Here is a 23,244-nt window from a genome sequence, read left to right as displayed (position 1 = left end):
ACACTCTTTCGTCGCAGTCAAAAATGCAGATACAAAAAATTGCAATCAAGGGAGACGAATAATGTACAGTTGTTCATTAAATTCATATGCGGTTGCCCAATGGTCCTCCAGGAAGCCCTGAGCTCCAGATTGTACCGGTTTCGAGCAAGCTCACGCAGCACCAGTCTGGGCGGAGCCCTTCTCCCCCTCCTTTCTCTTCCTAAGCAACTCCTGACTGTACTTCTTGGGATGCGAATGATCAAATATCTCTCCAATTTCCTCCAGGGTGAAGCCCTTGGTCTCCACCACGAAGAGATAGATGATCACCACCTCGAAGATGTCCCAGAACAAAAAGATAAGATAAACTGGACGGAGACATTAATCTATAAAACCGCCGGTACTTGTTCTAAGTACTCACCCTTCCAAGTCAACTTCTCGAGGGCAACGGGCAGTCTATGATGGTGATGAGGGATGTGACGATGATCAGGACAACGCGTCGCGTCCAACTCACCCAAAGGTGTTAATTAAAGACGCCATCTGGGCAACGATGCCAAGGAATGCCAGTCCTTTCGCTCTGGCCTCATAAGTCAAGACTTCTGCAGGATATAGGGCCTGCCTGGATGTCATCGGCACCGTCAGAGCTTTATGAGATGGATGTTCACACCGATACCCACTCACATGGGTGTCCATCCAAACGAAAACACCACCATGAACAGGAAAATGAACGTAATCCCAGCATTCGAACGCACAGCGTTCAATTCGCCAGCATCGCTCAGCAATCCCGTTACAATCGCGAGTATACCGGTGATAGCACCCGTCGCGGCCAAGAGAATCTTTCGTCGTCCGAAGCGATCGATGACTGCGGAGCCCTGGGTGTCAAAAAACACAAGCCGTCCGGTGAGCAATAATTGCAACACTATGATACCGCCGACCGGCAGTCCCAACTGACCGATAGAGCTGAGTCATTTCGCGACCCCGTCCTCTTTTTCAGTACTGGCCACCACTGGCCTTGCCAGCCAATCGCGAAGCAGCTCACCTCCGATACTATGAAAGGAAATGAAAAGTCAGAATTAGGCAACCAGACGCGTCCTGGAAGTCAGTCGCGCCTCGCTAAACAACGCGACACCTACTATGATGTCACACTATTCACGAAATTAAGCGTTAGGCGCTTATCTTGAGAGTGGATTCCAGCGTTCTCGAGAAGGATCGGCATGAAGTAGGTGATGAGGCCATTTCCGCTCAGTTGCCCTAGGATGGGGCGCAACAGAAATAGAAGATGGATAGATGTCAGCGTTGGAGATAATGACTGAAAGTGCGAGAGGCGGGTTCACCGAATGATCCTGAATATCCATATGGCCCGGTTAGCCTCTGAGAGGGTGGAAGGGCGCGCAAGGGTCAAGTACCGATTAGAATGACCATGTAAGCGCGATAACGATCCGCGCGGGTCCGGAAGAGAGGTCTGAAATCCCACCAGCGTTCTATCCCACAAGTCAGTTTTTCCACAGCAGCAGGCGCACCGATAAGGTAGAACGTGTCGCCAACTTACTATCGACGCCATCCACCTGAATCTTCTCTTCAATTTCTTCCATTTCAAGGTTGATAAGAGGAGAGTTGGGATCTTGCGTCCTGCTATGTAACCTAGCAAGAATTCCACGAGCTTGTTGCGACTTTCCAACGCTGTAAAGCCACCTCGGGCTACGGGAGGAGTTAGAACCTTTGCCCAACATGGTCACTCAACGCCGAAACAAAGGTCAAGACATACGATTCGGGACAGAGATAGATAAATAGAACATTGATTCCTGCGGGGACGGTCTAGGAGGAAGGTTTAATCAGATCCAAGGCACTCAGGAGTAAGGCATGCAGGCCAGGGATAGACCGAATTTCGAAGTCGTTAAATCGGATTCTACACGTGCCTGAATGTATAACGGAAGCCTCCAGGAAAGATCGTTCTGCCAACGCCCAGTCGGGACCATCATACCAGTTGCGGACATCTGACCGACATAGTAGCTGTGGAGAAAGAGGGTCGGAAGCGAATCAAGAACTGGTTCATGGCCAGGAACTCCACATGGAAGGGAGGGACCAAGCCAACGTACAAGGAATTCAAGAATCCCATGTAAGCTCCACGAAGGTGTGCGGGTGCCATTTCAGCCAAGTACGATTTTGCGGATGCACCTGCGCATGCTGCTCCTAGACCTACGAACGTTGTAATATGAGTGCGCGTTTGGGATGGGCTTGGGATAGAAGAAGAAACCGACAGAAGAGCCACTCACCCGTCAAGAACCGACCACCGAGGAACATCCCCTTGGTCGTAGCATTGGCAGTAATGACGGCACCGACGCTATGGGGCCGACGCGAGTCGTTACTTGAGCTTTAAGTCGGTCCTTCAAAACAAGATTAACGTACATCAGCACTGCATTCCCGAAAAACATGGATAGTCTCCGGCCGAATCTATCCGGAAGATACGCTGCTATGGCCTTAGATGCTTCTTCCTACTCTTCGATGCTAAAGTTGACGTACAGGCAGGGATCATTCCGCTTGGTGGAGCGTAAGTTCTCGGTAGCACAGTGACAACGGGGTTGTACATACCATATTGAACCACTTCGAACCGCAATACGCCATATGATTAGAAATTTGCGATGAGGAAAACACCATTAATACGTACATGGTGAAGATTCCAAAGACAATGCTGCGAAGAGAGATGCATTAGAACGCCTCGAACCGAGTGGCGGATTCGTTATTACTGAACAGAGTTACCTCGTTTTACTTCCTACCCCTGTCATACCAAAATAGTCCTGGTACTGTTTCATTGTATTGATGCCTCCCATGACCTTATCATTCGAGCGCATAGAAGACCAGTTAGTCAGAATCGGCAATGGGAAACAACTTTAAAAAACGATGTCAGACCGTGCTATCGAAACCGCTATCGCCCGAGCAGCAGCAGACTACGAGGGTTATCAGATACATCTATATGACCCGGCACGCAGAATCGTCAATAGTTTGTTTTTTTAGCCAAGATAAGAACACTCGAGAAAAGCGTACATGGATAGCAGGCCAGCCCCATTTCTTTGGTCCGGGATCAACAGCCAAAGCTTCACGCAAAGCAGCCTGCCTTTCCTCGGGAGTCTTGTGTGCATGGCGATGATATTGATCTTCCTGAACTTCCACCTTGTCTCCCAAGGAGTCCGTTGGACTCGCCGGAGCTTGTTTATCGATATCCATTTCTACGAGAGCAGAGAAGTAGAGTAGAAAAGGAGAGATGCAACCAGTAATCTCGACTGTGGTTTCTTTAAATCTCTCGCATAAACCGAAGCATACTCCCAAGTTCTATTGATAGAACTGAAGAAAGAACCAAGTGACCTTATGGTCTGGGAGCACAGAACGCAGCGAAGTGGTTGCATAGCGGTCCGCTGTAGCTGGATATGCCCCCAGGGCACCGTCAGATGACAAGGCATTGGAGGTACTGGAGGTACTGGAGGGTGCTAGCTAGTCTATGCTACCCGTTGAGCCCACCTCCAAATTATTTCGCCGGTAAAGGTCCGGGACAGGCGGGAACGCCAACGTCATCGCGGGGGACCTTGAAAGACCAGATCTGCGGCAGGAACGAGATGCTCCCGCGTCGTCCACAAACCCAACCATTACAGACAGTGTCCAAAGGCTGAGGGTGTTATTGCCACATAGGGACGCACGTTCTTCAGATGTTCGCGTTGAGTCGACGTTCGTACTTGCCTCAAGAAGTAGGTTGGTATCGACCGAATGGACAGAAGATATCTCCAGAAGTCAATGGCGTGTCAGCTGGGAAACCATCGGCGGAAAGATGGGCGGTTCTTCTGGAATCATAGCACCACGTAAAGCAAGTCGGTGGACGATGAGCGGCAAGGGAAACGACGTCTACCACAGCAGTGTTTCGGGGCCAGTGTACCATCTGTGGAAGCTGTACATCTTGACAAAAAATGGACGGGTCCAGTGTTGCAAGGCGCCCCCGAGTCGCATAGAGATTATCCAGGTGGGTTGTGAAAGGAAGGGAGAAAGATTAAGAAAGACAAGCGCGCTCTGTATGTTTTTATGGCCACGGTTCGCGGAATAAGATGGTCTTTGCCTGAGGCCAAGACACAGGTATTTGCATTTGGACACAGCCACAGGAACTATCCGATCAAATGGGACAGCGCTGAGTTTGAAATCGTGGGAAAGAGATCGAGATCCGAGGGTGTCATAGGCTGGGCGCAGAAAGACGCACACGATACAGGTTATCTTCTAACCACCACCACTGTCGCTATCGGAGCACACAGTCATTTGCAAAAGTCCGCTCGTTGCATTGAGTTTCTCTGAATTCTCTACAAGAGATCAGTTAGACACCACAGAGTACGCTTGAACACTCATATTTAACACAGGGGCGCTCGACAGATTCACGCCAGTAAGTCGGGACCCCCTTCTCTTCGTCCGAAAGCGTTTAAAAATCAAATCACCCGTCAGGAAGTTTCTTCAGTCCTTAACAAGACTTGGGACCTTTTTGCACTATATAAGCTTCGATACTCTTCACCATCAGGTATCGCAACGCCACCTCTCATTACCCGCTGACCCCAGCTGCAATGTCAGGCTTCCACTTTCCTTCCTCGTCGTCCTCCCATCAGGTAGGTTCTCCCTTTCTTTATCTGGCCCTTGACACCGTTCTGACTCGCCCTACAGGCTGCGCATATCGCTGCTGGGCGGACATACTCACATCGTCGTCGTCGTACGCTGTCATTGCTATCCACCTCGTCCACCGCCTCGACGAGTAGTGCCACCCGCCTGCTCATTCTCCCTGACCCAAGCCTCGCCCATGGGGAAACGGGGAAGCAAGTTGCATGGGGCTCATTTGTACCCCTCGCATCCGCCTCAAGTACCCTGCGTACCATCGCCGCTCTCGATTCAGATTCGGGTGACGACGCCTCTGAATCAGACGTGCCCTTCACGGTGACCATCCAAAGGTCTCACCCATATACCTCGCCGTCCGCCTCGTCCTCTACATCTTCCGTGTCACACCCATCACCTAATGTCCCACTTATAACGAGAACGTTGACATCCATCCCCCGGCCCCCATCGCCTGATTCTTCGGCATCGTCTATCCATGAGACGCGGGGGTTACATCCCGTCCTCGCGCGTATGGAGCGCGCTTCCAAGTTCTGTGCGAAGAAGTTGGAATGTTCCACCTGTCGTAAACCAGGCCGCGACTTCCCTCAGTGCGGCAAATGCAAGCAAATGTGGTGTTCCCGCGAATGCAGGCTCGTCGGCGGGAAGAGACATGTCTGCCCCGGGTTGTAAAATGCCGTATGGGCATCGTAATTCGGATTTCTGGCCCGACCTATCTGTGGATTCTAGGTGCCCCTCTTTTTTGGCTTATGCGTTAATTGGATACCCTCAAAAGTGTGTGAGGTCCACCGGCATGATGGACAAGCCCTAGTTTCCTGTATGTAATTTACCAGTGGATATACATTTGTACTAGAATTTGATCTTTTTGCCCTGACTCGGAACAATACCTGACTGTTTCTCCTTGAGCTTCTTTTTCGCCTCCCAAGACGGATGCAACGGTTTGTTGCTCGGGTTTGAATTCGTCGACGGAGCAGCAGCACCGGTAGGCGGCTTCTGACCAAACGCGCGCTGTTTCCCTTGAATCGCAGCAGAGTTGGGACCGGATACCAAAGGCCCGCGACGAACCCCACCCCTTGGCTGCTTCGGATGGGCAAATGATCTTCCTTCAGGGTTTTGCTTAACTGCTGTTGTCGGTGCTGCCTTGGCTTCTGCCTTCTTGTGATTCGCGTTCCGGCCATACTTCTTCTCCCAAATCCTGTATGACGTAGACGAGATCATGCATCAGCATTAGTAGTTATCTTATCCATACAGAGGGAAACGTACGCTCGCCTAGCACGCTGACCGCGCCTATTCTTTCTTGGCTCTGCAACTTCAGCTTCAGCATCAGAGTCGTCCGATCCAGAGATGTATGCCACTTGGAGTGAGGGTAAGAAGGTAGATTCGTTGATCTTGGCTGGTTTAGAGGAGGCGCCGGAAGCGACTTTGGGTGTCTTGGATGATGTTGAGCCACCAGCATTCGCCTTCTTCATCGGCTTGGTATCTTCGTCGGATTCAGGGTCACTGTCATCATCGTCATCTTGCTCCGACCCTGAATTTTCTTCATCTGAGCCAACGGGAGAAGAGGGTGCCAACCGTCCAACATAGTCTTCATCCCCACTAATTGAGCCTGACTCCCATCCATCTGCACCATCCCCGTCTTCGCTTTCGTCATCTGCACCTTCTTCGTCTCTGAGATCATCATCTTCACTGTCTTCTGACTCTGAGCCAACGTCCGCGGCTTGGAGGGAGCCCTCCTTAGAATGACGTTGGGTTCGCGTGCGCTTGGAGGATGCAATGGAAGCGGCGTTCGGAGGCTCGGCAGACGTCGTGCGCTGTTTCTTCTGCTGTGGTGCATACTCGGGGTCCAAGATTACTTTAAGACCGTCTATGGAGATGGAGATTTGGGAAGACAGGTGTTTGGAGCTGAGAAGTCGGCTTTGGACTTTGCCGAGAGGTGTTGAAGCGGGAGAGGGAATGATAGTGTTGGTAATCTCCTTCTCCAGGCCAGACATTATAAGTTCGCTATCTCGAAGAGTACGGTCCTTGAGGACTTTGGTCTTGAAGGCTGTCCTTGCGATAGAGTGGATGTCGAGTTCCTAGCCAGAGGGTCAACAGGTGCGTGCCAAACTGGACAAGGAGAGCGTTACTTTGAGAGCAGTCAACTGCGCCTCGTGCTCTTGGACAGCGTTTGTGTCACTTGAGTCCTTTCTGGAGATGTATTGAGTCAGTCGTGAGGTTCAACACGGAGAGGCCAGAACGTACCGAAGACCCTTCAACTTTTTAACCAGCTTCTGGGTTTCGAATGTTTTGGCTTTTTTGCAAGCCTGATAGACTTCTTGGAGACTACGATGCTATCCATCATTCATTTGAGTTGATATTCTTTCGGGAATTGGGGCTCCCATACCAGCTTTCCATTTATTCTTGTAGGTAGGTCCTGAGCAGGAAATGTAAGCGATAATGGATGGTCTTTTGGAAAACTCGTGTACCTACGTCCTTTGAGATTTCTCGAATCTTCCTTTTGAGGTTAGGCCTTTTATTCCCATCCATTTTTCCGTCTCCAAGAGGGTTTACTTTGTCGAAAAATAAGAGGTGGTTGGGTTGAAGGTGGTCGTCGTTGCCGGTGAAGCTTCACGAAAACAGCCAAGGCCATCATCAGAATCATGAAGTCCGGCCCACGCGAGCCGCCGACGCGCTCATCGCTGTCCATCGCCATCCACTGCACTCAGCTTTGCTTGTCTCTTCCTCCCATCCCGAGTCACCAGAAATTTCTAGAACAACCATGGCGGACGAAGACACGTACTTTACTGTCTTTGAAGGGCACGCTGAGTTCACTGCGACTCAAGATGCCCTTCTGGCGGTCGACCTGTTCAAGGAACCTACGATGGAGGAGGACAGAGAGGAATACCAACTGTTCAAGAAACTTGAAATGACCGTGGGTCGTAGTCATTCAATGTTTGTTTCTTACTCAGTGTCATGTTAGTTCTATGGATATCATGAACAATCCTACCTCCTGGATCCATACCTGGAACAACTCGTCGTTCCAGTAGTTAAGCGCCTGAGAGACCATATCAAATCTTGCGTGCTCAACCCAGAACTTAAACCATCTTCAAGTCGCGTCGAGTTCCTCTGCAAACTTCTCTACAAATACACCAACTTCCGAGGCTACAAGACCATCGGTCAGTCTGTCTTTCACCGCAGTCCTCGTTGATCGATCTGGACGTTACAAGAAAGGCTGAGAGGGTTTGTTTGACAGTCAGGTTCTTCCCTCACGAGGTCTCAGACTTGTCTGTAGTTCTCGACTACATCCGTATACGGGCTGACTTTGTCGACCTACCGAATCAGTGGGCACTTCGCTATGTTGTTCTGCTCTGGCTGTCCATCGTCTGCATGATCCCTTTTGACCTCTCCCAGCTGGACGAGCCCGGGAGCATCGGCAAGGTTGCGGACACCGTAGAAGACTTGGGCAAGAAATACCTGGACAGGGCAGGCCTGGAGAAGGAAGGTGCGGCACTGTTGTTGTCCAGGTTGTACATGCGGTAGGAGGCCCTCCCGTCGGAAATGAACGGACGTGACCTTGCTGACGACGTCCCCGTTTGCTCTGCTCAGAAAGGACACTGCGTCGCGGTTCCCTGCATTTGTGAAATGGTCAACCGAAGTATTCCAGAAGCAAAATGAAGGATTTATAGTGAGTTGCTTGGGTTCCCTAGGGTCTTTTGGGGTTCCTTGCAACCGACCGCTTTCTCACCTCGGTGTACTCAAATAGATGATTGGGATCCTGCAAGTCATTGCTGAAGTCGCGAAGTCCGGACCGCTGGCCCTGGTTAGAAATGAACAAGAGGCGATATTGCATCTTATTTCCAAGATTGAGGGGATCGATTCACTCAAGAGGAATACGCTGGTTCGCAAATACCGATCCAAGCTTCTGTCCAGGGTTGCTCTCAGGTTGCTGCCCCACGCTGCAGCCGCTGGTAGGCGGAAGTATGGTGAGGCCGGTTTACGGTATATCCGGTTACGTTGCTCATTCCCGCCTTGTAGGGAAGACCCTTGAAGGCGGCGTTCTCGAGTATCAGCATGCGCAGTTAGACGAGGCTGACGTTCCTGAAGTGGTCGAAGTCATTCTCGAGCAGCTCTTTGAAGCCGTTCAGGATAAGGTCGGCTCAAAATCACAAGCCATTGCGACGTGTCTTTAATGTACCATGACAGGATACCATCGTCCGGTGGTCTGCCTCCAAAGGGATTGCACGGATTGCTGAAAGTCTTCCGACGGATTTCGCCACCCAGATCCTGGAAACACTCTTCGGACTTTTCTCCATCCATTCGGTAGCAGCGGCAACAACATACGACATGCCTTCTGTAGCAGAGGCAACTTGGCATGGCGCATGTCTAGCCTGTGCAGAGATGGCTCGAAGGAACATCATACCAGCGTCGCATATGCCCCAGTTAGTTGACTGGCTTTCAAAGGTTTGGGGACTGAGTTCAATTTCATGGCATCACATGGAACTTACTTGCTGCGTTCATGTGACTACAGGCGCTGTATTTCGACATCCGAAAGGGTGCTCATTCCATAGGATCGAACGTCCGTGACGCAGCTGCATACGTACTGTGGGCTTTGGCGCGCACACAGGATATACCAACGCTCAAACCTCATGCCAATGTTTTGGCGACCCACCTCGCCTCGGTCGCGATCTATGATCGGGAGGTGCACATACGGCGCGCTGCCAGTGCTGCTTACCAGGAGCATGTGGGAAGGACGGTGAGTAAGCCTATGTTGTTGTGAAAATGAAGTCCCTCTCATATATTCGCTCACGGCTATCAGAGTCTCTTCCCGCATGGAATCGACGTGTTGAGCAAGACGGATTTTTATTCTGTGAGCATACGAAAGCATTCATTTATCCTTGCGGCACCACAAGTTGCTAGGTTGGTGGTACCTTGTGATGTGGTCATGAGGAAGGAGTTGACCCCAGTTGACGTCCTACAGGCATGAGGAATACCGCTCGCCCCTTTTGCATCATGTCCTGAATGTGGTTTTGCGACATTGGGATGTGTCGATGAGGGAACTTGGAGCCCAGTCCCTACGCCAGCTATGCCTCATTAATCTCAAGGAGATGGCTCGTGAAGCCATTCCGAAGATCGTGAGTAGAGGATGTTCTACCAGATTCAGATTTGATTGAAAGTTCATTCGCATCCTCCAGATCCCTCTCATTCAATCGCTCGATCCGACAGAAGTTCATGGAGGTTTGCTGGCCCTCACGGAGCTTGGTCTCGCATACCGTGAATCGATCGAAGGCAAGGATGTACGAGATAGTTCGCTTCAGAAGGTAATGTCCTGCTTTTCATTTTGCGGGTGCATTGATGCCGTATGTGAACTGACAAGACCAACGATAGTTCCTCACCTATCTCGACCAAGTACCAGAAAGCTTGATCGCCGCTCCCAGAAATCACCTGGTCACACAGGCGGCCTGTCGACTTGTGGCGACGACATTAACTAAAGCACAAGCAGAGGCAGCTGAGAACTTAGACGCGAAGAATGCACCATATTGGAGGAAAGTCATTGATATTGGAATCCGACATCGTGTGGAGAATGTCCAAGACGCGGCAGCCGAGGCTGTCGGTGCCTACTCAAGACTGACGAGCATCTCGCCCTATGCTATGAGATATGTTTTCATTTTCGCTGGCCTTGCGCGTGTCTGACGTCTTCTTTACAGTGATAAAGGATTTGGGCAAAGGGTCACCCACTGCTTTGCAGAGTCTGGCGAAGATCCTAAGTGCAATGGATTATGTTAATAACAAGGATGTATTTCCCAAGGCGGTAGCCTGCGTGTTGGAAGGTGTGAAGCCATCGGTATGTCCTCGCTTTCGGTGCATCCGTCGCATAACCTCATCCTCCGTCGCACTAGCCTCGAACGACCATTGAAACTCGGCGAGCGTGGTACCTTGCTATCCCTTCTATCTGCAGCAGTATGCTTCCAAACCTGATCGAACGTAAGAGACGAATGTTTGGTTTCATGAGCTGTCAATACTCAAAACATGTCACAGTACTTCCCGCGGAAACAATGGCGACGTTTATGGAGCAATTCTTGATCGGTCTGGACGACTACACGATAGACGAGCGTGGAGACGTTGGATCTTGGATTCGAATAGCCTCGGTACAAGGGCTTACGTCTGTCTCCGAGCTCGTGATCAAGAATGGCGGCACAGTCCCTCAACCGGAATCCTATCTCTCACCGCCCCTGTATCTCACCGTCGTCGCTTCTATTCTCAAGCAGGGCGTCGAAAGATTAGATAACGTCCGCCAAGAAGTTGGAAAGAGTATTGCTAGATTGTTACAGGTGTCGAACACTAGTGATAGGCTGAACCTTCCCGAACTCCAGCTGTTAAGGGATCTATTCTCGCCGTACGTGCATCTATCACCTTTACGATTCGGGAACTGATCCATTCCGTTGAACAGCGACTCGGAAGACAGGGATTGGGCAGATGCTGCGTGGCTCTTTCCTCGTGCTATCAAGCTCCTTGATCTGCCTGTCTACAGGCAAGGTGTCCTTGACGGAGCTGTTAACAGTATTGGGAGTAAAACGGACAGCACTGTAAGCTGGCGGAGATCAGTATCATCAGAGCCGTTTCGTTTATTGATACGGATTTGACAGCAAAAAGAGATGTCTAAAGCGCTGGCGAACTATACGAAGAATCTCCCGCTTGTAGCAGATGGCGGCGGCTATGATCTCGTGTCTCTTCTCGATGATTTGTTGGGCCGTGTCTTTGCCAACTCGGGGTCGAACAAGATAGTTCTGCCCATATTCCAAACCTTCAACGTTCTTTTGGACGAAGAGTGTCTGGAACCTCTTAGTGAGGATGAACGAGGGCGGAAGAGGTCGAGTTGATCGTCTGATGCAGATAATCTCAGGCTGACGTTTCGCAGGTTGCAATCTTTGGTGACACTGACGACCAAGCACGCTGGGAAGTGGAAGAGTGTTCAGAGGATCCACGAGGCTATGAAGATGTGGGTGCCTGGAACATTCTGCTGGGGTAGCACTGACCGCTTTGCATTCTTCCAGCTTTGTGAAACTCATGGTCTTCCCCTCCATCCAAGCAAACAATATCCACTTGATAGGGGAGTTCCTTGCACATCCCTTCCCAAAGGTAAGATTACGATGAGGATTATTTAATTCGCGTTTTTAATCCCGGCGTAGACTCGGTACGAGACCGCGGAGTACTTCTACCTGCAGGTTGAGAGCGCAGATTATGGGATCGACGACACCGGCGAGATCGAAGCTAGCTTGCTGGAAACCAGGTGGTGAGTGCAGTGGCAGACTGTTCGTTGCATGAGGGCTAACTGCTCCCAGGACCACTATTTCTCAAGAAGAGGCTAAAGAGGCTGCTGAGAAGATTGCATCAGTATTCAAAGAGAACCATGTAAATTAGGGTAGTACCTGAATAGAGGCTGGAACCCCCGAAGAGCAGTAAAAGGGCCGAGAACGATGACTCGTGGGAATAGTCATCCGAAATGATGATACTGGACGGGATGAGCGAACCGATCTTGGGCGACGTCGCTCTCTTCTTTGGCTCCAGCGGCCATCTTTGCACAGCGACTGCTCTCTCGATAACCACAATCTCGCCACTTTCAACCCCCAGAAAGCTCTGCTAATACCAAGATAATCTACCGGGTCTTGTAGCCACAATGTCGGACCCTCGACTCAGCGATAGAGAATTGGCGGCTCTCAATGCGGCTGCGGTCACCCAAGAGTATCGTGTCAAGCCTCACCTAGGTAGGCATATCCAACCTTTTCTCACCAGTCGACACATTATTGAGTAACCGGACAGACTATCGAACGGTCTCCGCCATTAACGGGTGGGTATTCGTGACCTCTCCGTTTCATTTGCTTTCGCTCAACCGCTTGTATCCAGCCCTTTGGTCGTATTGGACAACGTCAAGGCAGGTCTAACGGCGGTATTTAAGGCACAACCGACGCTAATCGTACCTCACCCCCGCAGTTCCCCTCATACAATGAAATCGTTGAATTGACACTGCCAGACGGCACTAAACGTGGAGGACAGGTTCTCGAGGTTCAGGGCAAGAAGGCGATCGTACAGGTCTTTGAAGGAACCTCAGGCGTCGATGTGAAAGCAACTCACGTTGAATTTACTGGAAGTAGCATGAAGCTTCCCGTCGCCGAAGACATGCTTGGTCGAATCTTCAACGGTTCAGGCAATCCTATTGATCAGGGTCCAAAGGTGTTTGCTGAGGACTATCTCGATATCAACGGTACGGGCGATCAACCACACTCTCGTTCACGCGGTATTAACAATCGAACAGGTTCGCCCATTAACCCGTACTCACGAATCTATCCGGAAGAAATGATTCAGACCGGAATTTCAACTATCGATGTGATGAACTCCATCGCTCGTGGCCAGAAGATCCCCATTTTCTCGGCTGCTGGTTTGCCTCACAATGAGGTAACGCGTTACAGAACCTTTTTGGGTTTTCATTTGGCTTATTGTCTCTCGTAGATTGCTGCCCAAATCGTCCGACAAGCTGGTCTCGTCAAGCGGCCCACCAAGGACGTACACGACGGTCATGAGGACAACTTCTCTGTCGTATTCGCTGCTATGGGTGTTAATATGGAGACCGCGCGATTCTTCAAGGAGGATTTCGAATCAAACGGAAGTCTCGACCGTGTAACCCTCTTCCTCAACCTGGCAAATGACCCCACCATCGAACGAATCATTACTCCTCGTCTAGCATTGACAACTGCAGAGTACTATGCTTATCAGCTCGAAAAGCACGTCTTGGTCATCCTCACTGATATGTCCTCATATGCGGATGCCTTGCGCGAGGTATGTTTTTGCTGGTCTATAGGTGTGACGTTGAACGTGAGCCCATACCTTTATAGGTATCAGCTGCCCGAGAAGAAGTCCCAGGTCGTCGTGGCTTCCCAGGATACATGTACACGGATTTGTCGACTATCTACGAGCGCGCCGGTCGTGTGGAAGGCAGGAATGGTTCGATTACCCAGATTCCCATTTTAACCATGCCCAACGACGGTAAGTTACATATAGCGAACTATGAACAGGCTCTGACTTTCATTTCCACGGCGGCCAGATATCACACATCCTATACCAGATCTCACAGGTTACATTACCGAGGGACAGATTTTTGTCGACAGACAACTGTACAACCGACAGATTTATCCTCCCATTAACGTCCTTCCGTCTTTGTCGCGTCTCATGAAGAGTGCTATCGGCGAGAAACTGACAAGGAAAGACCATGGTGACGTCTCGAATCAGCTGGTGAGTCCTTTTCAAGCCCCTTCTTGCGTAAAATTCCCAACTGCGAAATTTTCTTCATTAATAGTATGCCAAATACGCCATTGGGCGAGATGCAGCGTCCATGAAAGCTGTAGTTGGTGAAGAAGCCTTGTCCGCAGAGGATAAACTCGCTTTGGAATTCCTCGACAAGTTCGAACGGCAATTCGTGGGACAAGGTTAGTTTCCTCTCATAACCCTGACTATTATCACTAAACGCTGCTCTTAGGCGCCTATGAATCTCGTACCATTTTCGAGTCTCTCGATCTTGCATGGTCCTTGCTGCGCATCTTCCCTAAGGAACAGCTCAATCGGATCAACCCCAAGATTATTGCAGAGTTCTACGCTCGTAAATCGACGAAGAAACCTGCTCCCGGTGCCGACACGGATAGCCATGAAGAGAGCAGGCGTGAGGAGAAGTTAATTGATGCTTAACTATGATTAATGACTTCGTTGTCACGTTCTCGAAGCATTGACATAACCTTCTTTACAGACCCATTGTCCCCTTGTTCTCGATATCGACTACAAGCGCTCTTTTCATTCACGAGAATTCATTTTTCTACTTTACGTGCATGCTAGTGTCTTCGAGGACGCCACTGCGATATGGGATTGTAGCTATGGTTTTTGGCAGCTATCTCAGTGTACCGAGGTATGCATGATCTGCAGTGCACTTTCTAAGCTTTTCCTGTGAAGGGGTTGGGTTCAAGGAGCCGTGTCTTGTTTCCTGGTGACATCTCGCCCCCGAAGTTAATTTCGGAGCCAGAACGTCAGAGACCTTCTCTTTTCCACCAGAACTGGCCATAAACTTAGAAAGTTGTCCTCTCATTTGGATGCGCCAAGCAATCTAAAGTCACAGGGAATTCAAAGCGGTCGAAACCCGAGTTGTCTCCGCTGAGGCGTCGCTCTGTGAAAACTGGTGTCGATGGCGAGTGATTCCACCGACGCTCGGGGAAAGGAGGGTGACGGTACCACCTCAGCACCCATGGTGGCATCACAACCCTCGAGGTAACCCGGGCGCCACAGTGAACCCACTTGCAGTTGACGAAGCTGAAACGCGGTGCTACGTGATGATTGCGAGGAGAACGGTGGGTGGCACCATTACGGTACAGTAACTGGGAGTTGGAATTGCAAATGGACCACGGTGGGAGATGAATTTGCGATGAAAATCTAATTCAGATGTGTGTAGAAAAATGATGGAGTCAATTCACCGAGATAAGGAGCACCTTGGCTTGGACGCTCTAATGGAACCATCTCAGTCGTAATAGTGCGGGCGTTGAGGGCGGTTTCATGGAAATAAAATGAAGGGATGTCAAGGGTATCTCTAGCCTGGTCCAGACGACGTCGACATCCCGTGGCCCATGGCTACAAATTGATTGGCTCCCATTGTACCAGTGCGGGACATATAACCCCACACTCGAGGCCGTTTTTGGCCCACGATCTTTTGCCAAAAGCTTGTCCATGGAAGATAGTCCGTAGGATCAAATGTATCAATCGTTAGTGGTCGACTATCCTGTTATGAGCAGTCCTTGTTCCGTGCCATCCGACAATAGAGCGGAGAGGGAGCAGTCCAGGGAGCCACCGACAGTTGGCTAGCATGAAAGACCCTATGGCTCTGAGGTGGGGTATCGAACAGCGACATGAACGGAGGTTCTTTGGCGTCCTTGGCTTGTTTCTATGCGTTGTCTCTGCAAGCACATCTCGAATTGAAGAAAGGGCGCAATATTCCCTATTCGTTCAACCCAGGTGGCATCTGAATCGAAGAAAGCGAAGGGACGGCTCCAGTCGTTCATCTCGCAATTGGAACGGGCGGCAGGGTAGAGGAGCTGGCCGGGAGGGCCCGAGAGTAATATTGAGTGGTTAATGGAAGGGACATCGGAGCAAGAACGACACAGGTGTGGGGTGGTTGGCAATCGAATCGAGAAAGGCAGGAAGAGCATGTTGGGGTGAGTGAGAGCTTTTACCGAGGTAAAATTAAGATAGGGCATCTATTCCCGGTCAAAGATTCTCGAAATCATGAAAGGGGAGTGGGACCAAATCAAGGCAGGGAAAAAGGGAAATAATTTTCCGTCCTTGCGGAGAGCACGTTTGAGTATAAAAACTTCGGAGGTACCACGATCATCTCCGTAACTGTGGTCGGTTTGCGGAGGAACATCAAGTCGGACCCATAGCCATCTGAAAGACGATCCCAAAGGAGACAGATAGCGAGGCAACCAGACAACAGGAGCCAGGACCCTTTGGTTTGGTGGCGCGAGGCTCAGGCTCTGGCCTCAAGGCAACCAAGGATCAGATGATAACCCAGCTCAGTAGCAGTGGGCCTGTGCCGGGTATACATATGTTCAATCTGGAGATTCCAGGGCATCTAAAAATGTAAAATCTCGGATAGAGTCTGAATGCGCCAAATGAATGATTAGGGTTCTTGAGAAACCGGTGTTGTCGAAGTGAAGAAGTCGAAAGTGTTATAGATCAAGGATGTCAAAGCATGAGAGTATAGTTTCAACGATGGAATGTGGATGTCCAAGCCCGGACAAATTTGTACATGCGATTGGGTGATGGCACCCAACTGGTCCACACGCCTTTTCAGTCTTGGTCTCTCACCATGTGTCGGCTACTAGCCCCTCCAATCTTATATATAGGGCCCTTCATCCGCCCTTTTTTCCTCTCTTCTTTCCGAACGAACACATGGATAACCTAGCCCATGATTACCCTCTCAACCACAGGAAGCGGAAGGCAGACAACGATGACTGCTCGGAGCCCCAAGTTCCTTTGAGGCCTGACCAGGCCAAGGCGCCTTCTCCTCCTGTCTCCGCGACTCTGAACGCTCCGAGGCAGCCCTGTCTCGCGTCAGAATCAGACCAATCTCTGTGGCCCTCTTCCTCCACGCCTGCCTCTAGTCCTCTGTCCACGGAGCGCCTCTCTCATGCCACCAAGCGCCCCAGGTTGGACAGGCTGCGGATATCGGGGCGCAAAACTTCCCGACGCTCCCCAAAGTCCTCACCCACCAAATCACCCGCTGTTCGTCACGGCAGCGACCTCGAGGACATTGGCATTGTTCCGACAGCCGACCCCGGCCCTTCCAGTGGTTCCTTGCTCCGCTCCAGGACCGCCTCGTTCTGTGATGACAGTCCCGTCCAGCAGCCATGGCTCCGCTCCGTGCCCTTCGACCTGAACTCGCTCCCCATTCCGCCGCCACAGCCCCTCATCAACCGCCAAACACTCAAGGAACTTGATTTGGACGCTATTCTGCGAAATCCACAGCTCCGTATGTAACTTTTCGTCACTTTGGTTTCCCAATTCGCTGACTATCATTCAGGCCATGACCTATTATTCGATCCTGGGCTTCAATTCAGGCCCACCGGGAGCAGAAGAAAGCGTGAAATGGCGGATAAATACTGGACCGCCATCGTGCAAGAAGTCGAGCATGGATGTACCTGCATGACCTTCGAGGCCCGCAGAAAACCCCACCGGCTTATCTGCATATGTGGCGAGTCTTCAACTTCGTCCGGCACTATTCTACAACAAGTTGGTCCCGACCTATACACGGTTCACATTCCACCACGCGTCCCTTCGCTTCTCACAGAATTTCTCGAGGTTCTTCTGCTTGTCATTCAGCCACTGTCGAGCATATCAGGGATATATGTCAACCCTAACACCTTCAAGGCACAAATGCAAGAACACTCCGCCCAAGCGGCGTATATTCGTTCCCTTTTCGATCCTGCCCTTATCGAGCAGGAGCTTAGGCGCAACTTGTTCGATCCCTCGGGTTTATTCCGGACAATCGGGGAGACTCTAAAGGGACATTGTGCACCAATGCGAGATCGGTCCGTCGAAGCCATGATTCGAGTTGCAGAGCAGTGTGGTTCGGGTCCCAAAAAATCAGCTCGAGATGCTATCAAGGCTATTCGAATGTGTATGGAGATCCTCGAGCTAATGAAACTCGTATGTATCCCTTCCCTAGACGTTCCTCGGATACTTATGGGCTGCTCTAGGACATCGCCAATCACCAACTCCAGACCCTTCGACCATTCTTGCTACGAACATCCGGCCAGTTCGAATTACGAACGCTGAAGGGACGTTGTGGCATCGGAGCGTCATTAAACACCACACGCGAGTGGATTGAGGCTTCCCACTCAGCCATGCTGCAATCGCAACCGATTTTCCACCCCCTATTCCCAGGTAAATCGCTTCGGTACGACACTTTATCGGGCAACCAGCAACTCTATATCTCGGTATTACGAGGTATTGTCGACCTCGTTTTCGACCCTCCGGCCGCATGCCCGCCCCAAACATCCACCCCAACCAACACCCCGCCCGCAACCCCAACAGCATCTTCCGCGTCGACTCCAGCCCTAATTTCCCAGAAACTCTTTATCTCGACAATGCACGCATGCATATCTTAAGCTCCGACGCCTCTGATACGACTGCACTCTATATGTTCCTCCTCCTCTTTCGTCAACTGGTTTTCTCCGACAACTCCAATTCCAACCGCGGGCCTCCCAAGCTGACGGATGCCGACCTTATCAGAATCAAGCGCGAAATCCGAGATATTGCAGGTAACTTCCGACCTGGTCGATGCTTTTCAAGGAACCCGGACAAGAATGGCAAAGAAGCAGAAACCTGGCGCGTAGTTAAAGAGGACGTGGTTCTACAGGTCGCGAAAAGGGCCACAGATGCCCGAACTGGTCGACTCTCTCACTCGTCATCACCAACTTGCCTGTCCTCGCTTTTAGCCTCCTCCGTCTCCACGCCTTCGACTTCCACGATTGGAGATGGTCCCGACGAGCGGTCTCTCAGTATTGCGCGCAAGTGGGCCGATACTCATATCCGCAGTGGGTCCCCTCTCAGCACCATGCTACACAACCGCCTCAAGGATGTCGTCTTCAACGCTGTCGTTACCACCGCCTTCCCCGCAAGAGACCTCGCCAACGGCTGCCGTCCCGTGGTTCTGGACTTTGCTCCTCCGGGTGGCTCCAATCCTGAGGGCGCCGTTGGGACGGCGACTGGGATGGAACCTCTCGCTGATGAAATTCGAACCTTGGCGGAAAAGATTTCTCTCTTGGCCTCCATCCACCTGAATGCCCCTACCCATGTATGAGAACGAAGGATTTGCACCTTCCCATTGAGGACCCTCCTTTCACGTCGAACCGCACCCATCACTCGTCTACTAATGCCGTTCATTTTATTATTATTTTCCTTTCCCATTCTACACACTGTCACTATACCACGCTCTAGATACCCTTCATGCCACGATAGGACATGTTATGCCTTTGAACCCACATATTATATTATCCGAATTATTCACAATAGACGCAATAGCAGCTTCTTGTCGCACATAGAAATACTTCCAGGTTGCGGAATGCAGCGCTCAGAGTCTAGGCTTGGGGCGCCAACGAAACTGTACGTTACCCGAGTCAACGATATCACAGAAGGACAATGGAACTCGAAAGAAAGCGTTTCATGTAGCCGCGCAACGCAACGTCAGCACAGTCACTTCAGAGCTTCAGCATGGAAAACGTAGAAAGGGGTTCAGCGAAAAGGCCTGAATCACTCGATCCAAAATTCGAAGTGCGAGGTATTTCTTTCACCGGTGTCGGGAAAGAAAACCCATACTCAGTGTGATCCTGCTGCAAAGGTACCGATTCCTTCGACGCCCACGGAGAGAGGAAACCCAGAGAACTGGAAGCTCCTCTCGACTTGAGAGCGTTTGGGTTGATAAAGGAAGGGAACGCTTTACTACGTTCGGTACATCGGAAGATCGAGGGAAGGCGTGTATATAGTCTGCCCGCTCCTCAGACGTCTCAAGCGATGGGAACCCAGCTTGGAGGCCGTAATGAGCGGGTAAAAATGTGGATGTCTGCAAGTTGATCATGTCTGCAGCTGATTGAATGATATATGCTCCACCTTCTTGCTGTCCGGGGGGCCTTCACGGGAGTGATAGGGGAAAGGACGGAAGGTCTGTATTGTGATGTTCAGCGGTAGATCTGGGACTGGAGTGATAGAAGCTAGACTGGTGGGTTTTTACTAACTTTTGTATGCATGGTGATCAATGGCAGTCAGGTGAGTCTCAAGCAAGGAGTCTTCTTCGAGACGGCGAAAGACAGCGATAGACTGGCCCTAAAGTCCTGGAAGATAGGCTTCCCGGGACATTGCACTCTCTTCGAGAGGCACAATGATTGACTTCAATAGTTAGAGGGAGTTCGAGAGACAGTACTCGGGGGCGAAGTGTATCCTTAATTCGTCGATTCCCAACGACCTTCATTTTTCATGTGTAAGTGGCGCTCGCACCGCTTGCCTGCTTGCATGCAGGAGCCCACCAGGAGCTAGAAGAGGAGAATCCCCGTATCAAGCCCTCCCTGATATTTACGCAACTCTTGACATGTTAGAAAACGTGAAGACGAGTGCTCAATCCCGGAGGGAAGATGCGTATTGCCGGACATCCGAAACCCGGTGGAATCGTCTCTTAAGAAGCAGAAGGGTTTGATCCTTCTCATTTCTGCGCCTGCAGGACCTTTCCGTGCCAGGTGCGCCGGTGACCGACGACCACGAAAGCTCGACCACACGCCCAAGGAGTCGGCCAATGAAATGCTCTCCCCCCTCCCCAGAATTTCGATTCGAACAGCTGCGTATCCTGCAAAGTTGCCTTCCTTTCCGTAGATCCTGACCACATAATTTTCATTAAGGTAATGATCGGGTTGGCTTTCAAGATGCCTCATTTATATGAGAGCTTGACATGGCAGGTGTGGATTAAGGTTCGATTTGTGACTGCGGCAGAAGATGATCTCCCGGTTATCGTGGACACGCAGAAGGCGCTCGTCACGGTCAAGCTACGAGCGCCTTTCGAAGAATATTGCTCTCCAGAATTGACAACCGAGAATTCTTCAATGACGACACAGGCCACGCGTCTTGAATAAGGAATGGGTTTCGGAAGGCATGAATTATTGGATCATTTCTAAGTTCTATTATACTTATTGCACGAGTTCTCGGAGAATTGAAACGTCTCGGGAAGAGAAGGGCCGGGCCAGCAGGCTGCCGCCCCAACTTTTGCGCTGAAAGACCGTAAGCGGGCAGAAGAGATGCACGGAACTGGGTTTCATTTACGAAGCTTTGTTTCTTCCCCAACGTACGAGTCCTTTGGGTATAGAGGGTAAGGAAAACAAAGCCATGAGGCAACACCCTTGTCCATTCCAATCACCTGGGGCTTAATGCCTACACTCTGTGCTAACTGACGGTTAGCTTGTGCCACCAGCTATCGTGTTGTGTTCTTATCCAGATCAGCGCGTGCTCTCTGGAGCGCCGAAGGTGATGATTGAGCACCACTGGTGACTCTCCTCGACATTTCTTCACGTCGGCGGACTAGATCACACCATCCGGGGCTGATTCAATCAACTCCCACCACAATACAATTTGAGCCCCGCCCATCTCACTGACACAAACAATTCCCTCAGCTCCCACCACGTAGGATGCACCGGTAAGCCTTCCCCGAACGTACACCTTCAAGCCACCCAAATGACCATGCGTGATTTCATCTCTAGATACTGGGTGGGGAATTAATCTTAGACATGACGCAGGACCGAGTCGGAGTCGGAGTCTACTCAAGTTCTTGGAGCCTACTTGGGTTTTCGCAGAAAAGGAGCTGGGACGTTTGTCTGTTTTGTTGCTTGGTCTTCACGCATTGCACAGATGACTTGGACCCTTCATTCCTACACGGAGTAATGTTCTTGACAAATTAATTGATCCTTTTCCTGCCCGTGACGGTACCGCCGGCTCTCGATATCGACAACTTGGACCCTGTCCATCGATCTCCGCTTGTCTTCAGCACACCTTTCGGCACTCGGAACGTCCCTCAAGTGCTTTCATCTATATACCACTCAACCTTTCTCACCAACTTTCAGGCAAAGTCACGCGGGCTCATTGTAATCCACTCCGACACCAAAGCCTCCCTGGGTTTGACGCGAAGCACGCGAGCTCGCCTCGTGTCGTACTTGCGCATAATCAAGAAGTACCCAGGAATACAGTGAAACAATAGAAGCCGTAAGCCATGTCGAAATCTTAGTTTTTCATCTGTTCAGCATACCTGATATGGGTGGTAAACGGGTAGGATAACCAAACATTCGGGACGAGCGTTGGCTTTGATTGTCTTCCAACCTCGCAGTTGGGGGTCATGCCCATCGATTGACCTCTCGGTCTTGCGGGTTGTCCTCGGAGACGAGCCTCCCTTCTTTCCGATTCCTTCGAAGTTCAGAGCCAACTGTCATTACTGTCAAGACATCCATGTTTCAGCCACCCGCGATGTCTCTGGAGCCCCAGGCCAGCGGTGCAATTACCGATCTTTATGGGAGAAGCAGATAGCGTGTGCGGTATAGACATACAGAACGGTATGTATGCTTTTGGCATGGTTCCTGTGAAGAGCGATCAATAGGAAGTACAATGACCGTTAGTGCAGTCTTTTTAACATCGTCTTCTAAAAATACCATGCCTCCTTCCGAAATCAAGAACGAGGCTTCCGGGGAGTACGGTCTAGTCCTGCGACCAGACATGCTGTTAGGTCAGCCCACCATCTTCCGAGTGTAGCTTTGCCCATTTCTGCAAGACTTTGGGGTTATATGTCGTGATGGATAACAAGGCCGTCATAGTTCACGTCAGTCAGTCTGCAAGCTTCGGCCACGAGGTGTCTCTGGGAATGATATTGTTCCAGGAGAAGATTGGAACTCGCAGGTACACGGGGATGACCACCCGCACATCGGTGAAGCTGGACCCGCGACGGCCCCGTCAACCTCGTTATGAACGCCAGAAAACAAGCGCCACGCTTCGAGATGGAAAGGTTGCGAGATGTGATTCGAAACAGATCCAGTCTTCTGGTGGTAGATTGGGAGTGGAAAGATAACGCCGTTTGGATGCACTTTGGGTGCGCACATTCTGTGGTGGTTTGGGCACAGAAGTGATTTGGAATTTAGGGCCTTATAGACACATCAGGTCGCCCTCCCGTCAATTTCAAGGGCACTTGATGGTTATGAAAAATACGACATGATCTTGCTCTAATCTGTTCCACGAAGGATGCGGTGGAGCAACACCACTGGCACCAGGCACATATCAATGGGTCGCAAGGTTTTGTGCCGATCTACAGTGTGACGTGAAGCTGCCAATAGGACATACTAAAGGAGAGAGCAGAGAAAATTCAAAAACTCAAGAAAGAGAATAGCGCGTTACTAAAGGAGAAAAAGCAAAGAACAGCCAAGGGTACATCGAGGAGGTGAACGGCCCGGACCGCGATCCCGCTGAGATAAGATCAAACGCACGTGGTGGGTTGACGAGTCTGCATCGCCGTCATGCACGGCAAATTCTCTTCATCTCTCTTCATCCATC

General features: G+C 50.8%; 6 protein-coding genes across 6 annotated transcripts; 4 read left to right on the top strand and 2 right to left on the bottom strand.

Annotated features, from left to right (window-relative positions):
• Positions 1–25: 25 nt before the first annotated feature.
• On the bottom strand, positions 26–3,222 carry CC1G_15030 (sugar). The gene is made up of 18 exons (XM_002910653.1): positions 3,019–3,222; positions 2,884–2,921; positions 2,744–2,862; positions 2,642–2,665; positions 2,497–2,577; positions 2,383–2,443; positions 2,250–2,347; positions 1,958–2,172; positions 1,742–1,791; positions 1,526–1,674; positions 1,383–1,457; positions 1,287–1,319; positions 1,123–1,227; positions 929–1,023; positions 658–848; positions 491–595; positions 398–432; positions 26–344 (listed from the first exon to the last, which is right to left on the bottom strand). The coding sequence occupies exons 1-18, from the start codon at positions 3,196–3,198 to the stop codon at positions 151–153; spliced, it is 1,848 nt and encodes a 615-aa protein (XP_002910699.1). The 5' UTR covers positions 3,199–3,222; the 3' UTR covers positions 26–150.
• Positions 3,223–4,254: 1,032 nt separating this feature from the next.
• On the top strand, positions 4,255–5,277 carry CC1G_12321 (hypothetical protein; the record flags this gene model as incomplete). The annotated part of the gene is made up of 3 exons (XM_001835899.2): positions 4,255–4,390; positions 4,450–4,607; positions 4,663–5,277. The coding sequence occupies exons 2-3, from the start codon at positions 4,566–4,568 to the stop codon at positions 5,275–5,277; spliced, it is 657 nt and encodes a 218-aa protein (XP_001835951.1). The 5' UTR covers positions 4,255–4,390; positions 4,450–4,565.
• Positions 5,278–5,454: 177 nt separating this feature from the next.
• Positions 5,455–7,131, bottom strand: CC1G_12320 (hypothetical protein; the record flags this gene model as incomplete). The annotated part of the gene is made up of 6 exons (XM_001835898.2): positions 5,455–5,800; positions 5,869–6,680; positions 6,732–6,792; positions 6,847–6,935; positions 6,989–7,018; positions 7,075–7,131. The coding sequence occupies 6 exons, from the start codon at positions 7,129–7,131 to the stop codon at positions 5,455–5,457; spliced, it is 1,395 nt and encodes a 464-aa protein (XP_001835950.2).
• Positions 7,132–7,363: 232 nt separating this feature from the next.
• On the top strand, positions 7,364–12,030 carry CC1G_12319 (TBCD protein; the record flags this gene model as incomplete). Its single annotated transcript, XM_001835897.2, has 21 exons — positions 7,364–7,516; positions 7,565–7,764; positions 7,812–8,120; positions 8,191–8,269; positions 8,348–8,482; positions 8,547–8,735; positions 8,788–9,045; positions 9,113–9,337; positions 9,401–9,501; positions 9,563–9,716; positions 9,777–9,902; positions 9,970–10,195; positions 10,290–10,426; positions 10,482–10,566; positions 10,621–10,978; positions 11,033–11,168; positions 11,229–11,452; positions 11,501–11,581; positions 11,637–11,721; positions 11,772–11,875; positions 11,925–12,030. The coding sequence occupies 21 exons, from the start codon at positions 7,364–7,366 to the stop codon at positions 12,001–12,003; spliced, it is 3,444 nt and encodes a 1,147-aa protein (XP_001835949.2). The 3' UTR covers positions 12,004–12,030.
• Positions 12,031–12,259: 229 nt separating this feature from the next.
• Positions 12,260–14,329, top strand: CC1G_12318 (vacuolar ATP synthase; the record flags this gene model as incomplete). The annotated part of the gene is made up of 10 exons (XM_001835896.2): positions 12,260–12,347; positions 12,403–12,430; positions 12,487–12,529; positions 12,574–12,844; positions 12,896–13,035; positions 13,090–13,416; positions 13,473–13,623; positions 13,682–13,869; positions 13,934–14,063; positions 14,114–14,329. The coding sequence occupies 10 exons, from the start codon at positions 12,260–12,262 to the stop codon at positions 14,317–14,319; spliced, it is 1,572 nt and encodes a 523-aa protein (XP_001835948.1). The 3' UTR covers positions 14,320–14,329.
• A 2,234-nt stretch (positions 14,330–16,563) lies between these two features.
• Positions 16,564–20,792, top strand: CC1G_12317 (hypothetical protein; the record flags this gene model as incomplete). The annotated part of the gene is made up of 10 exons (XM_001835895.2): positions 16,564–17,143; positions 17,195–17,820; positions 17,871–18,057; positions 18,096–18,970; positions 19,218–19,278; positions 19,514–19,719; positions 19,935–19,938; positions 20,068–20,149; positions 20,265–20,402; positions 20,501–20,792. 10 exons carry the CDS (start codon positions 16,564–16,566, stop codon positions 20,790–20,792), a joined length of 3,051 nt encoding a protein of 1,016 aa, XP_001835947.2.
• Between the last annotated feature and the right edge of the window lie 2,452 nt (positions 20,793–23,244).

The sequence above is a fragment of the Coprinopsis cinerea genome, assembly GCF_000182895.1.
Source record: "Coprinopsis cinerea okayama7#130 chromosome 8 map unlocalized cont3.8, whole genome shotgun sequence".
Taxonomy (NCBI): Eukaryota; Fungi; Basidiomycota; class Agaricomycetes; order Agaricales; family Psathyrellaceae; genus Coprinopsis; species Coprinopsis cinerea.
This window is presented reverse-complemented; position numbering and strand designations above follow the sequence as displayed.